Here is a 16,351-nt window from a genome sequence, read left to right as displayed (position 1 = left end):
CTGTTTTAATGCTAGATGGCTGGATTCTTCCTTGAACTTCATGGCAAGAATTGACACTGGAAATAAATACCGGTGTGTTTCTCCTAAAAGAACATAAAGAAGGACGTAGAAGGCCCTGGGAAAGGTAACCTTAGATTCAGGGGCATCGAGTGAGTTTTCCTTATAGGATGAAAAATCTAAGATAATGTATGCAAATGACGACTCATAAACCATAGAATGTACGCAAAACCTTTTCTCTTTCCCAAATTAATTAAATTTAAATTGACAGCCGGTTTCAGCTGTCAATTAACTACCTTGTGTCTTGAAAATCCGAATTAGAGCTTCGCAGTTATTAAAGAATATTAAAAGCAGGTTATCACCCCGTGGGTTTTAAAGGATTTTTACAATTTATAGAACTTTTTTTGTTCTACAATTTCTGTAGATAACTTCTTTACAGTACTAATGGTCAAAATATCGTTCTGTCTTATATTATTTACTAAAAGCACGTGTGTAAGGAGCAGCAAAAGGAGGTTAATAACATCCACAGGTTAACGCCTGTATGGAAATTCGGGACTATTTGGCCTTGCGGGCAGCATGCAATGGTAGATATTAAGGTCACACCGTTCATCCAGTCGACATGCACACCGTGTGAATGATAGTGAAAGAGACTTTTTGTCGTAGAAATGAACACCAATCACTTTCTTAGTCAATTTAATTGCTTTTTGTTACTTGTAAATGTTTTCTATTCTCTTACGCTTCTCAAAGATTGTTTTTTTTATTTATATAAAAAGGGATATATATACCAATAGTCACATTAATATACAGGTTGCTAGCATGTGATCTTATAGTTTCGAAATTTCCTGCCAAACTTTTCAGATCGTTGTGCAAATTAATTGAATGTTTTGCTGTCATGCAATACTAACAATTGTCGGCAGTAGCAACAACAACAAAGTATACCCGATTATAGATCACTTTAATTGTTACGTTGCACAATAATAAATGTGCATTAAATGAAGCACTCAAGGTGTTTATTTTACAACAATTACATCTACGAAACATGTTATATTATTGTAAACGTTTCCAAAACGATTGTTACGTAACAAAAATAGAAATAATTGTTAAGGAAACAACATTTCACCGACATTTTCATTCCGGAATACTTCATCTATTTATGATTATTTTCCTTGTTCTATTATACTGTGATTTTTGTCAGTTAAGAAACAGGAATTTCCCAACAATTTTACTAAGAATTCGTGTGTGGGGGGAGGGAGGGGGGTCCTTTATCTTAACTTAGCCTTAATGCAGTGGCGGCTCGTGGCTTGAAATCGTGGGGGTGCTGCAACTTTCGAAATATATATACACGCGCTGTAAGTACAGTGTTTTAATAAAATATCAAAATTATGGTAAAAATTAAACAGGAAAAACTATTGTTTATTATCGATAAAATTATACAGTTTGGTATAATTCAAAATTATTAAAAATAAAATCCATTATCGTAACCCAATAATGTTCTAAAATAAAAACTATAACAAATGTTTTCTTTAATTGTAATGTCCAAATATTTAACGAGACGGAGTAAACACGATAAGCACTACGAACACTCTACTACTGGCGCAAACTGCATATAAACAACAGTGGAACTGCGCGACGGACAGTGCCGCATTACGCTAATAGCTTGCATCTCACTATGACGTGCATATGCTTGCGCGCGTAGCAATATGACACTGTGGTAAACACAGTGTTGCTAGCGCCCTCCTAGGCGTTACAAGATGGATTTTTATTATTTTCATACCAAATAAGAGAATTCTATAGGATTGTTGATGATAAAATTAAACATTACAAGCAATTATAAATAAATTAATAAATATATACTGTATATATATCGAGAAAAATTGGGGGTGCTGCAATTCCTATGCACGAGCCGCTCCTGTTCATTAGTAATGTGAAGCAACCTTAAGTAGCATTCTTCGTCCATCCGAATTTATAATAATAAGAAGAGTCTGGTGCTGAGAATATAATGAATTTTGCAATATGATATCGTGGTTGAAATGTAATCCAAGTGAATGAGTTTTGGATTAAAATGAAAACTATTTATAAATGAAAACAACAATATTATTTATATATGTGTCCGTATTTTGATGTACTCTATTATTGTTAACTATTTTTAATATAGTATAGTGTAGTGTAGCCACGTTACCTAAGAAGAAGAGCCAATGAATGTTGCTTTTAACTATTGTTACCAACACACGATGTTCAAAGGTTTCGCGTATTGTTCGTTTAATTATGAAATTTAAATAAAAAAAATTAAGAAAACAGAATTTACGCTACAAAAGGGTTTTCTATAGAAAAATTAAAGCATACACACACACGCAGCGCATAGGTACACATTTTTAAAATTCCACTTTTTTTGTATGTGTGTGCGTGTGTGTAGGCAAACGGCAGATTGTACACACGAGCATTTCTTCGAACAAGAATTCAAATTTGAATTGACGAACAATCGCTATGAAAGAATGTATAACAATTTATTTTTCTATTATTTTTTTGTCATCTACACCATACTTTTCTTCGTTTAGAACACGTGCATTGTAATTTTGCGATTAGAATTAGAAACGAAATTTGAAAGGCTTTGATATATTCTAGTAGAGAAAATAAGTGACAAATTTGAATACAATCTGTCTAGCTGAAGAATCTATACTTACACATAGATAGACAAAATGAATCTTTTGACGCTTATGCGTTTTACCAAATACATGTAGAATGATTATGGATATTTTAAATGCTTCTTCTTATAAGTTCTCTTAAGCTTGGATACTTGTTTAGCCTTTTTTTTTTTCAGTTGACTTCGTTTAATCAATTACGTCGTAACTGAAACATTACTCTTATAGTAAAAAATTATCATGACACTAGTTCCAATTCAGTATACCCCCCCTTTTTTTAATTGAAAAGTTGCATTGTATTTCATTAGAATAAAACCATCCATTTGAGAGGAGGATATCCCAGACTTCCAGAGATAAAAGATGATTTTTAATTATAGAACATCTTAGATCACAAAGATCAGAAACTTGGTGAGAAAAGTGGAAGTTTCAAAAAAAAAAAAAAGAGTATCAATATGAAATAAACAGTGTTGAGTATCTTGTCTAAGAGTTCGTCTAATTCGGTCTCTAAACAAAGAAAAATAAACCTATTTTGGCGATATTGTAAGAGGTCAAGGAATTAGTCGCACATTTACGGAGAGCTCTCAACTTTATGGATTTCACCTCGAAAATCCCCATTTCTCTTTAGGCTAAGAGTAATTTCGAGTTTTATGTGGGATTTGACTCTTCCGCTTAATCTGGGCGATATTTATACAAAACTGTTCCAAGTTGGCATCGCACATCGCTTTAACGGCAAGGAGAGCTACCTGTCTGAGACTTCAACGCTTCATTATGTCACACTCGAACTACGGAAGCGTTTACGGCTCGAAAAAATTGCAGTATCTCCTACTTGAAGACAAAGGTAAGACAACTTTATATGAAGATAAAATTTTGATTTCAAAAAATAGAATTTCTAAAAACAGATCGAAAATATATCTCCCATATCTACGAACTATTAAGGTAGGAAATTTTGGATTAGTCGTGATATTATGTACTGAATTATTCTGCTTTCAATACTTACAGATTTTGCGAATTTCAAAGTATAACTTTGAATAATATTGCTTAATACGCGATTAACAATATCTAACCATCTTCTTCTTCTTCTTGGGTATTCTGTAATTGAGCAGATTCTTCTTTCAGTAGCAAGAACTTTCCTTCCACTCGCTTCTGTTCTGAGCCTTCTCTTTCAAGGTTGTGTCTCCATTCAGCATGTCATCTAGCATTGTTTTCCTTACTCTTCCTCTGGGTCTTTTTTCCATCTATTTTTCCCTCGATGGCATCTCTGATGATTTCATTCCCTCTCAGAATATGTCCGATCCAGTTTCCCTTGCTTCTTTTTATCCTCCTTAACAGACTTCTTTTTTCTTCTACTCTTTTTAAAACCTCTTCATTAGTTATTTTATCTGTCCATTTGATTTTTTCCATCCTTCTCCAAATCCGCATCTCAAAGCTTTCCAAAATCTTAATTTCTTCTTTCTTCAATGTCTAAGTTTCAGCTGCATAGAGGGAAACACTCCACACACAACATTTTATTAGTCTTTTCTTTAGGTTTCTTTCCATTTTAATTCTGAATAAATTCCATTTCCTATTAAACGCATCTCTTCCCATCGCTATTCTTGCTTTTATGTCACTTTTGCATCTTCCATCACTGCTAATCACACTCCCTAGATATTTAAATGTCTTTACTTGATTCAATTTTTCCCCATTTATTCTGATGATTACCTTTGTTTTTCTGATGTTAATTTTCATTCCATAATTGATACAGGATTCCAGTAATCTGTTCAACAGATGTTGTAATCCTGTTTCAGTATTTGATAGTAATGCCTTGTCATCTGCGTATCTTATTGCAAATATCTGTCTACCTCCAATCTTTATTCGTTCTTCCGAATTCTCCAGTGCTTCTATTAACATTCCTTCGGATTACATGTCAAACAAAATTGGTGACAGAGAACAGCCTTGTCTTACTCCTCATCCATTGATACCTGGTTCTGTTGTACCATATATGTCTCTCACCATGGCGTTTGTCCCATATATAGTGAAATAATTAGCCTTCTGTCTTTCCAATCTATACCAATCTTTCCCATTACTTCCAACAACTTATCCCATTTTACAAAGTCAAAAGCTTTTTCAAAATCTACATAACAGATATTAACTTCTTTATTCACTTCCAGACTTCTTTCACTTATTCTTAACAGTCCAATCGCATCTCTTGTTCCCCTACCCTTCCTGAAACCAAACCGATCTTCTCCAAGAAATTCTTCCACCTTAGATGCAATTCTTCGTGTTAAGATTCTCATAAGTAACCATATCTAATCATAAGCAAGAAAACAAACAAACCCGTATAACTTTCATTGTTGCGCCTATAACTTTTTTTCTCTAAATCAACAACTAATTTCATTGTTTAATCAGTTGTTGTCTTTTGATAGAGTTGTTCCACGCATGTCTAATTCTTTTAGCGATTTATATGGCTGGAGGAATTTTATTCTTTGTATCTAAGAATTCTTTATTCTTTTTATTCTTATTCCGAGAGTAAACAGCAACTCTAAAAGATTTTTGAGGCAGTTGAGAATACTTTCAAATACTTAAACTTTTTTTTTTTTTTTTGGTGTGCACATGTGTTTATGTGCATCTCTCCCTATTTTCATTTCTTTCATCTGTCATAAATGTACTACAAATTATTTTAAACACTGAATTAGAACTAAATCGCAATCATCCTTCAGGAGGTCACCAAGGTAAAATTCTCGAGTTTTGTAGGTCAAGGGGGAGTGCTAGAAGCATTTAAAGGTGAATGGCAGCTTACACATCCTTAGAACAAAATATAGTTTTCGTTCAATGACCAGTTTAAAAAAAAATCAATAAAATATTCATTACATGTTACTCGCCAATTAGAGTCGAATGCAAAATTAGTATTCTATACTTGAATTAAGCATTCTATACTTAAAAATGAAATACGCATTTCACTACCTCATGTTTTTAATTTTTGTAAGAAACAATTATTTTCCATGCATGGAGTGTGCGCATTAGTATCCTAATGGAGTTATTTTATCCATGTCACGAGAATGAAATCTACAATTCCTATGTAATACAACACTCAACAATTCCACTGATAATTATTTACTGATATTGCAACAATTAGCGTTTTTCTCAACAATTGTGAAATAAATTAAATAAATAAACAATCGAACAATCAGCTCTCAACCATTCTATTGATAATCATTTATTGTAATTCTAACAATGGGTTCGTTTCGCAACAATTACCAGCTTGTAAAATAAAATAAATGAATAAACAATATAATTTTCTTTTTACAATATTGCATTAAGATTGTTGTAAAGAAATTGTGAATCAAATTTACTGAGCATAAAAGTGAGGTAATATTGCATTACACTGCAACTTAAAATAGTTATCTTTTTATTTATTCTCAGCTTTAATAGGGTTTATTGAAATTTTGAATACTGTTTCTTATCGATCTATTAAAAATCCTCCAAACACAGCGAATGGAATTCAATCATGAGTATTAAATTCACCACAATGATTAATTGAATCATATGATTCAATTATTAACGTGAATCCAGTTTTAGATATTTTTATCGTAAGTCTATTTTCTCAGTATTAATTTTTTTTTTTTAAAAAATATTATAGCTGTTATTTAAGAAGGTATTGAAGGAACGTTTATTAGCTTCATTATTAGTCAATGGTTTTAAAAACTGTGATAAAAAGGTTATATGAAAGTTTTCTTTAGCGAAATCAACTCATGGCAGTATGGCAGGCTACGCTATCATGAGTGCGACACTCTAATGTCGCTCTTATTCGGAGATCTCCCGTATCATGTTTCTTCTTCATCGCGTGCCTCCGAAAAGAGTGAAAAGATGGTGGAATTCCTGTTATTGATGTAACCCCTTACAAAAGGTCTTGTATTAGGTCTACGTAGTGGCAAAAATTGCAAAGAATGGACTCTGGTAATGATTCACTCTCCCCCTCGAGGCTTCGTGTCAAACACCTTACTTGGACCCAGTCAGCAGGGTCGACCGGCAGCCTCTGGCGTCCGCGTGCAATGAATACGTAAAAGAGGAGGAGCTTTCTAAAGGTGAGTCTTCTGGGATTTGACAACTTACGCTTGCTTCGTCCGGTTCAAAGAACTTCCGACGAAAATGCTATTTAAGGGGAGTTCGGTGCACGGTCATTCGACGGAGCTCTCTTTCTCTCTCTTTCGAGTGACTGCACTAGGATAGACGGAAGCAAGTGGTAAGCTTCTCTTCTTGCATTTCGACTAACATCGTGCCGCCGATTGCACTAACCCATAACTGGATTACACTTATCGGAGATGTGAAAAAGTTGCCATCTTTTACTAACACATTTAATTAATTCTCATCGTATCCCAGCTGCTGCCATCTGGTGGATTCATTTGACACGATTCATAAGTATGGGCAAAATTTAAAAAGATTGTGAAAAATTGTAAAATCGCCGACACTTTGATCGCTTACAATGTACGGGTTGCTTGCAGTGCGTTATAAGATATGCTTGGACGCAATATGTCGCCATGATAATCAAAAGTTTTGTCATTTTTAATGGCTAACGATATACATATCCAGCAGTTGATTCTTATATTTAATTCCCTTCTGTTTAACTGATTTCAGTTTTGTTTTTTTACGCATAATTAAGATTTTAAATATACCATTATTACGTGAAAATGACTAACTAGAATGCGGCCCTAATTTATCAGTCACCTTGCAGGCGTGGGCGCAAAATTTATGAAATTAGGTAACTGTTTCAAAAACTGTAGGTATTAATTGAGGCGAAACATTAAACGTTAAGTACTTTTGTATTTGATTTGCCATAAACCGTGGTGAATAACTATTATGACTTGATTAGGATATATCGTCATGGTTGATGTTCCTGAAACTTTCACTCTTAGGGAAAAAGTGTCTAAGTCTCAATATCAACTATTTTTCGTTTTAGCGAAGAAACAAACCGAATATTAAAAAAAAAAAAATAGGTCGCTTCAAAACTATAAATTGTAATCTTTATAACCACGTTATTAAACTTATCCAATTGTTATTTGTACAAGAATGAAACTGTAGTAACAAACAGAGACCCAGATTTTTTACAACAAGGTATTGTTTCGCCATCTATTGTACTGTTTTTGTACTGTTAATGTTCAACAATCGATTATTGTTGTAGGGCACATGAAAAGTATTGTCGCCGTGTCTGGTTTCGTGGTTAACGTGTCTGCTCTCCACCCAGCATACTGAAAATCTGCTGTATATCTCGTTTACTCTTACAGCAGGTTTTCAGCGTTATATATATAATATATGCAACCCAAGCTGTTCATCATACAAATACGTTTTTTTTTTTTTTTTCCAATTGTGTGTGTGTGTGTGTGTGTGTACATGATGTATTTAGATAAGAATGGTAAACAATTGCAGTAAGGGCTATAAACCATTCGCGAGTTCGAAAATAGTTAAAATTTATATAGGAATAAACCACTTCGAATTAAATTCAAAGATTTTTTTCATTATTTGCTCCTTATATCTATTATTATTATTATATATTAACTGGCGCCATCTAGTGGCACAAAGAAAATGACTTTAGAAGGACAAATACTGGTGAATAGCTTTTTTTTTTCTCTTTTCAAATATAAAATATTAATTTACATGCTTATTATTATTAGTAGTAGTAGTAATAGTAGTAGTAGTATTACTCATTCAACAGACGTTTTCATCTGTTTCAGGCAATCTTATTCAGAATGAGAAGTAAAAAGATTGTCTGCCTTGCTGTGGTGGCGCTAGTGTTCAGTACGTGTCTCATCCAGGAAACAGATGCCCTAGGAAAGAAATTAAAGTTGAAAAAGCTGTTGGCAGCGGGACTTCTTGCTAAAGCGTTATCCAGTCACAAAATATTATTACCACTTCCACTGCCTCTGCCACTAATTTCGGAGAGCGCCAAATACGTGCCTTATCCGTAAGTACGATTGACCTTTGACCTTGTGTACCGTCTTGAAATGTCAGTGGTATTTCATACTTAATGTTTGATTTAATTCCCTGGAACTACGTACTGCGATATCATGGTTAGGTGTGGCAAGAGATATTAAAAGAAATAACCGAAAAGTGACTTGTCTTTTACAACTCCTTCACTTTTTTTATTCTCACAGTTCTAAAAGCTATTAATATACCGACAAAAAAAAATTCCTAAAATTAAAATAGATCGAAATTTGAATTAAAAAAAAAAGAAATGAAATTAGGCCTAAAATATCTTGAGCAATTATTTGTGGACTTAGGGGAAACAAACCCCTTGTTTTTCTCCCTCCTTTCGTGTTCACCAACTGATGGATGTATTGAATAATAGACCATTCTCACCACTGATGGATATCTATAATGACCTACCAAGTACTGGAAGCGAACAAGCTGTTTTATGGTTAGCAAAGCTGATTTTGTGTTAAATATTTTTTCAAAGCTGTTTTTTTAAAATCTGCATGAGAGTTAATGACACTGACCCATTTTTACGATTTTGTAATACAATCTCTAACCTGTTGAGCCTTTGCAATGGCAAGAAAGTAGAGCACGCCTAAAATGGATTGTTTAGTAAGAAAAAAAAAAAAATTATTCTCCTCCGACATGTCCTACAAGTGAGACCCTAATACAAATCTGTGGGTTTTGTATTCGTTAACTCACCATTTTTTTTTTTTTTTTTTAATAATTTCGGAAGTAGACGCAAATATTTCACAAAGAACTTCAAGGTTTGAAGTTTTTACCAAAGAAAATCAAATGACATTTTTGAGCAAACACATGGGTTTTAACATGATACTATAGCATCTTTTTTGAAATATCAAAATATAAGGACTGGCTTAAAGGGGCGAAGCAAGAATGCTTTTCATCTTCCCCGTTATCTGTAGAGGACAGTGTAGGGATAAGGTGTTATTGAGCTATTAAAGCTCTGATCATGGCAGGAGGGTAACAGCAATAGTCAAGCCTCAGTTAAAGCTTCATTGGCTACAGCATTGCCATCCATTACTCTCCAAGGGTATTAATAATTAATCACCGCATCTCACGGTCGATAGGGATAAGGTGTTATTGAGCTATTAAAGCTCTGATCATGGCAGGAGGGTAACAGCAATAGTCAAGCCTCAGTTAAAGCTTCATTGGCTACAGCATTGCCATCCATTACCCTCCAAGGGAATTAATAATTAATCACCGCATCTCACGGTCGATCTATCATCCATTCATCCCCTCAGAGGTTAAAAGCACTATCACCGGAGGGTTTCAGCAACAGCAAGCTTACAAATTTGACCATTGACGTTACTGACAGGATGGGTGAAGCACAAGTGCTTTTCATATTCCCCTTTATCTAACTTTTCGGACAATGCAGATAAGATTAACGGATCTGAGCAGCAATCAGGTGTTGGAATTTTAAAATTATTCTAAACAATTAGAATAATTTTAAAATAGTTTACTAAAAATTACAGTATATATAAACAAATACTTTTAGATAATATGAATTATTTTTAAATTAATATATTTATAATTTATATTTGATCGCAATTCGTGTTATTTAATAATGAACAGTGCGATTATGAAGCATAAGGAATTAGAAAATTTTTTTTATTGAAGTAGCTGTGTAGTCCTGTTTATACATCTTCATTCATAGCTCTAGAGGTCCAAAAGAAAATCCGTTATGGATGAGTTCGATTCTAATCACCCAAATGAGCAACTTTTTTCTGGACTTTTTTTCACCAGTTGCAGCTAATGGATCTTAGAAACAGGCAAATAAAGTTTTTCCCCCACCCCAGTTAAATGGATTTTTAACTCTGGAACTAAAAAAAAAGAAAAGAAAAAAGTCTATATAATTCACAATTTTAGACAATAATATATGCACATTACAGCAGTTTAGGACTATAGATGGCGGTAGTTATCTATTACTGCTGATACCTATAAAATTGAAGATTTCTTTAGGCTTGGATATCAGTGATTGGCTCATATTGTGAATTTTAGCAGTGTTTATTTCCTTTGTTCCAAACTAACACGTAATATATTTGTTATGTAATGAATGAAAGTTCTCCCATATGAGCCAGAACATTTATATAAAAACGAATAATCGTATTTTAATAGATTTTTAGCATTTTTTAAAAAAATTTTTCAAACATGTATAGGTGGCATTTCTGCACTTGATCTTTTGGAATCGATTGCAAGAATGTCATCATCTTCATTATGTGTTGCATTATATATCTATCGGCGAACATGGAGGAAGGTACAGCAGGATACGAAGCTAACTGCCACTGTCTCGTTGTCCTAATGAATAAATCCCACTTGAATAATACCGCACCGGCATTATTCAAGTGTTTTCTAAAATTGATTTATCGAGTTTTGGATTTTAAAGCGGATCTTCTAGGAAAGAAATAAAAAACCTTAGAAAGAATCCCATCTCACTAATTGGTAACTAGAATTAAACCTATAACCATGTTTTTTCTCTCGAACTAGCATCACAGACGTTACGATAGATATATTTTAATATACTGATTTTATAATTCATATAATTATAATTATTTTAATGCTTTAAAGTGTTAAAATAACTCTGTAACTTCGCATTTATGATAGATTGTGTTATATGGTCCAGGGTATACTTAAATAAGCTTCAAATGAAAGTCTTCTACAAAACATATGAAGATGGCACAATTTTTTCTTCCGGAAACTCAGGATTTTCTTTCGCAAGCAGTCAAACCAGCTATTAGAACACACGCAATGAATACATAATTCACTGACCTCATAGCCTGAGTTGCTTTGGCCATAAATCCAAATAATTAAATAAATAAGCCTCTAAAAATTTCCCTAACGTGGTTTCATTCCCTTAAAAGAGAACGAGAGTATTTTATCTTTAACTTTTTTTTAAATCAGTAAGCTACTCATCTCCACCACTCCCCATAGCTGGTGTTCGGCGCATTTTTTAAAATAATATTATCTGATTTTGATGTCGACTAATAATCATTTGATTTTCATGCTAACCAACAACTAGTAGATAGTGGAATATCAAAATGTCATAGAAAATACAGTTTTTTTCTGTCCAAGGACGTGAAAGCTTTCGCACATGCACCTTATTGGTCTTTGTGGAATTGCTCTGAAAATCTGTGCGCCTTTTGAGCAAGATCTCTGGCAAGATAAAAAAAAAATGAAAAGAGGAATAGGAATGAAAACCAAGTGAAGAAAAAGCCTAGGAAATCTCATTCTTCAGAGGTGAAATTGAAAGTTCTGAATCGATTTGATAGATGCGAACGTAGTGTTGATATTTAAAGGACCACAAGACTGAGTGATTTCCCAGTGAGAACCATTTGTGACAATACTCACAAAGTTCCTAAGAGCACTCAATTGTTTACGAATCTCACGTGACCAGAGTATCGAAATCTCGATCTTATAGAAGTGTGAAAATGAAAAGAATGCTGTGGATCGGGCATCAGAACCAGCAGCACATGCGTTTGTCTGGGGCGGTCATACGAGAGGATGCTAAACATTTGTATGAAGATCTGACAAAAGATGAAAAGCAAACGACACTTACTCGTATGACAAAGTGCATTTTTCGATTAAATTAATCTTGAAAGAATGGAATTTCGCTTGTTTGGGAAATTCCAAACGAGTTAATTCTAAACATTGGTTATAACATGTTATAAGCCTCTTGTTTTATGGGTTTCGATATACGCGATTCTAGAGAACGCAAACCCCACCACCATCCCCGCGTATAACGTGCGTCACCTGCATTAAATTACACTGAAAAGAAGCATGATGAGATATCTCATGCTTTCTTTCATTCTGAAAACGTCCTGTTACATCTATTTTCATATGTAATCAACATGGTAATTTCTTTACTTCTTCAACCAATACGTCGTGGATTATTATCCCTCCCAAGCCTAATTTTCTATGGTTTGATGGCAGTTTATAAATGCTATGGGTAAAGCAAAATGTTGCATGTTTTATTTCTGATATTTAATGAATTTTAGTCTACCAAATAAATATATACATATATACATACACGTTTTTTTTTTTTTTTTTGGTAACTTGTATTTGGTGTCTTTACAGATCTTTAAACTTTTGTTATTAACAGGATAAGGATTCAACAACATAAAACCAAAAACCATGACTAAACAATCAAATGCTTAAGTTCTTAAAAGAACTGGGCGATGGACTGAGTCCTTGACTCTTTATCCCGTCATCTGAATGAAGAAAATCTGTGTGGATGGAGTGTTATTGAGCTAAAAAGCTGTTGTCATGGCTGGGTAACGGCAATAGCCGAGCCTCAGTTAAAACTTCATTGACTACAACATTGCCATTTGTTACCCTTGAAGTCCTAAAAAGGACTGTCTCATATCCTCTCCGCAATCAAATGCAAAATGTATAACGCTTTCTAATAATACAATTATTCAAAAATAAAATTGGTAGACTGAAGGAGGTATTGTTTTTATGCATATTATGTGATAGCAGTATTTAAATAAATACCATTCATATTAAAAATAAATATACATTTTTGTTTTTTTTCTAAAAAAGTTTTATATCATATTATTGAAACTGTAAACTTCAGAAATCTATCGACCAACAACTACTTTCATTTTCGGTTGAGATACTATTTTTTAAATCCATCTGGATTTCTTTAACGGAAAAGGCCATTTATTAAAAACTTTCTAAGACATGGTGAATGTTCTCATAAGGTGGGAGGGAGTTTCTACAGAAAACTCTTATTTTCCTCCAGAAAAGCAGACTAATGCAGTACCCAAACATAATATATCTTCGTAAATATGGAATCAAGTTCCCCTTGTGATGCAGAGGAGCAAATCTTTTGTACGACTGTGAACCGATTAACTAATAACCTCAGCAGGAAGTTCAAAGTTGTGTGACCTTTCGTCGGAATCAGCAATAAGAAACTTGTTGATGTAGTCATTGTGACGTTAAATACTTCCTACTTGTTTACGGCGTTTTTCGTTTCCTGAAATGTTTCTGCTAGTCTGATAAAAGGTTTATGGACAAGCTTTTATGAGCCGATCACTGTCTTTTATCAGAATTCGTTTTCTCTACTATATAAAACACAAATTGACGCAACACCCATTTAATATGAATAGCAGTATTTAAATAAATACCATTCATATTAAAAATAAATATATACATTTTTGTTTTTTTTCTGAAAAAGTTTTATATCATATTATTGAAACTGTAAACTTCAGAAATCTATCGACCAACAACAACTGTCTATGTCAACTAACAATTATTTGAAATGTATGTTATCTATTAACTGGTAGATAGTGAAATATCAACGTTTTTAGTTTATCTTTCAGATTTTAAATTGTTTTCCATAATTTTCCAATTAATTTTATTACTTTAATTATGTTTTAATATATTATAATATATTAAAACATAATATATTATATATTATAAAATATTATAAAGGCTAATAAATGGAATGTTTGGTAATAGATGCATTTTTTGCTTACCGTTTGCAAAGGTAATTAATTGTGCTTTTCTAATAATATTAGGACATTTTTGCCAATAAAATGCAGCCTTATTTTATAAAGTCTTAGCAAGTGAAATTTAAGAACGTAATAATGTATTATGAATTTTTAGTGATGCTTAAATGATGTTTTGAACAAAGTAACTTAATAACAAAATAGCATGATAACAATAATAAGAAAATAATATAAAATAAATGATTGAAATCCATCTTTGCATAGATCATAATTACCACAATTCTCTAAATCCCATTCAGCTAGAACAAATTGGTTTCTTTATATAAAGTGGAACTGTTTAGCTAAATTTTTCCACCAAGAAATATAACACCCACTAAAAAGGTCATATTTAAATTTAAAAAAAAAATATTTTTTAGGTGTGAAATTAACAAGTTATTGTACATTGACAATTAACACTATCTTATTACTATGACTCGATTTTGTTATACTAGTTGTGTGTTCTCTGGTTGGTTTGTCTTTTTTTGTTGGAGGAAATCCTGGATTTTCGGAGAAAAAAATCTACCATCAGTATGAAGCTAGTTAACTATAACATTTCATACATATTATTGCATCTCCAGATGCAATACTTGAATACGAATCCTACTAGGATTTTAAGACGATTGTTCTACCGACTTTTTTTACAGAAGCACCTGGATTTTGTGAGTGGAATTTATGAAAGGATTGTATTATGAAGTGGTGCGCAAATAGAAAATTTATCCAACGAAAAGCACCAACTCAACAATATTGCAAAACATAAAATTCTTATGTTAATGGCTTTTTTGCTACATTTTTGTCTGCTTTCACTAAAATAAAAGATTCATTTTTGAACTTTAATGCAAATCAGTGTATATAACGAACTCGTACAGTAAAATAAATGCCTTTTACTGAAAATCACAGTGTAAGTGAGCTCTTGATACATAAGTGGTTTCTGTTGTGATAACTTGAAGTGTCACGATTTTACCTCCAGATGTTGGTCACCTACTTTGAGGTTTGCTGTAGATACAGAGAGAGAGAGAGAGAGCTACGGGGATGTGCTCACGATTTGACATTCTGCTCTTTGTTCAGGAAAGCGCATCTATAAACATTTTTTTAATCCCGTATTTCCCGTATTTCGTACGTTATATTATTCAATACGCAAAATGTGATTTCAAAAATAACTCTTAAAAACCAGTAGGTGAGTTTCTCCACTACTCTACGGCAGGAAAAGTAACCTGTTACTCCAACATTCAACAGGTTGCGTACAACGTTTCAAGTAATATTGCCCTAGTTTTACTTTCGATGTGTTAATAAAAAAGACTGACTTATATTAACAATTAAAGAATAATCGTGATAATTATCAATTCAGATCAAATTCTGTTTTCGATATTCCGATTCAACCTCTTTTTCACTGGGAGACGGTGACTTCGATTTATCAATTAAACTTAAATGAAAACGCAAGGTATTTCCGATAGGTGGCAGAGCAATGTATTCTGTCATAAAATAATTAGAATTTTAAGTGTTTAAATTTAACTGCTTAGTTAATTATGCGAAAGTGTAATTTTTTTTTTTTCTATTCCAGGGTTCATCAGCACTCCACTTCGCTCATTGGATACGGTTATGAACACGGAGGATATGGAGGACACGGTGGCGGTGGCGGTTATGGCGGAGGAGAAGGCGGAGGTGGCCATGGATGGTGGTAGCGTTTTTGTAGACTCTTAGTGAAACCATTGGGTCGTTCTTGGGTCCAGAATAACTTTACTAAACCACCAGTACGCTAACTGATGTATAGTCGGGTATACCTCATATCTCACTACTTTTGCCCCCCATTTGTACATTCCCCCATACCATTGTCTGGTAGATCTTTTTTTGTGTGTTTGTACGCTAATGCATGTAATTATAGCCTACGAAATTAATAAATAGTTTTTAAACCAATATCTGTTGTTTCAATTATTATGTGGGTAACATTATAATATACTTATGAGCCAAAACATTATAACCACACGGCTTGTTTCCGGTAAACTAGACTGTGTGCAGCTTATCATCCTGATATGGCCAGTTTGTTCTCATGGACATTCTCATCCCACTTAATAAACTTTCACACTGGATTCTTACTTGGAATTTGGTTCGGACCAGGTATTGCCCTACATGGTGACAATGTGCCGGATGGATAGGGACTGTTTCGGCAAAACAACGCCCCGCGTCATCACAAGGCTCCCAGTGTGCAAGATTGGTTCGAAGAGCCAATCCAGTTCATTTCGCGTGCTCTCTTGGCCCCCTAATTCTCCT

The 16,351-nt window shown here is 33.4% G+C and overlaps 1 protein-coding gene across 1 annotated transcript; it reads left to right on the top strand.

Moving 5' to 3' along the window:
• The first annotated feature begins 6,805 nt into the window (after positions 1 to 6,805).
• Positions 6,806 to 15,997, top strand: LOC150097781 (uncharacterized). Its single transcript, XM_090407665.1, has 3 exons — positions 6,806 to 6,855; positions 8,342 to 8,571; positions 15,645 to 15,997. Exons 2-3 carry the CDS (start codon positions 8,357 to 8,359, stop codon positions 15,763 to 15,765), a joined length of 336 nt encoding a protein of 111 aa, XP_090263791.1. The 5' UTR covers positions 6,806 to 6,855; positions 8,342 to 8,356; the 3' UTR covers positions 15,766 to 15,997.
• The last annotated feature ends 354 nt before the right edge of the window (positions 15,998 to 16,351 follow it).

This window comes from Typopeltis vanoorti, chromosome 17 (genome assembly GCF_054136105.1).
Source record: "Typopeltis vanoorti isolate ZY-2024b chromosome 17, IOZ_Tvanoo_1.0, whole genome shotgun sequence".
NCBI lineage: Eukaryota > Metazoa > Arthropoda > Arachnida > Uropygi > Thelyphonidae > Typopeltis > Typopeltis vanoorti.
This window is presented reverse-complemented; position numbering and strand designations above follow the sequence as displayed.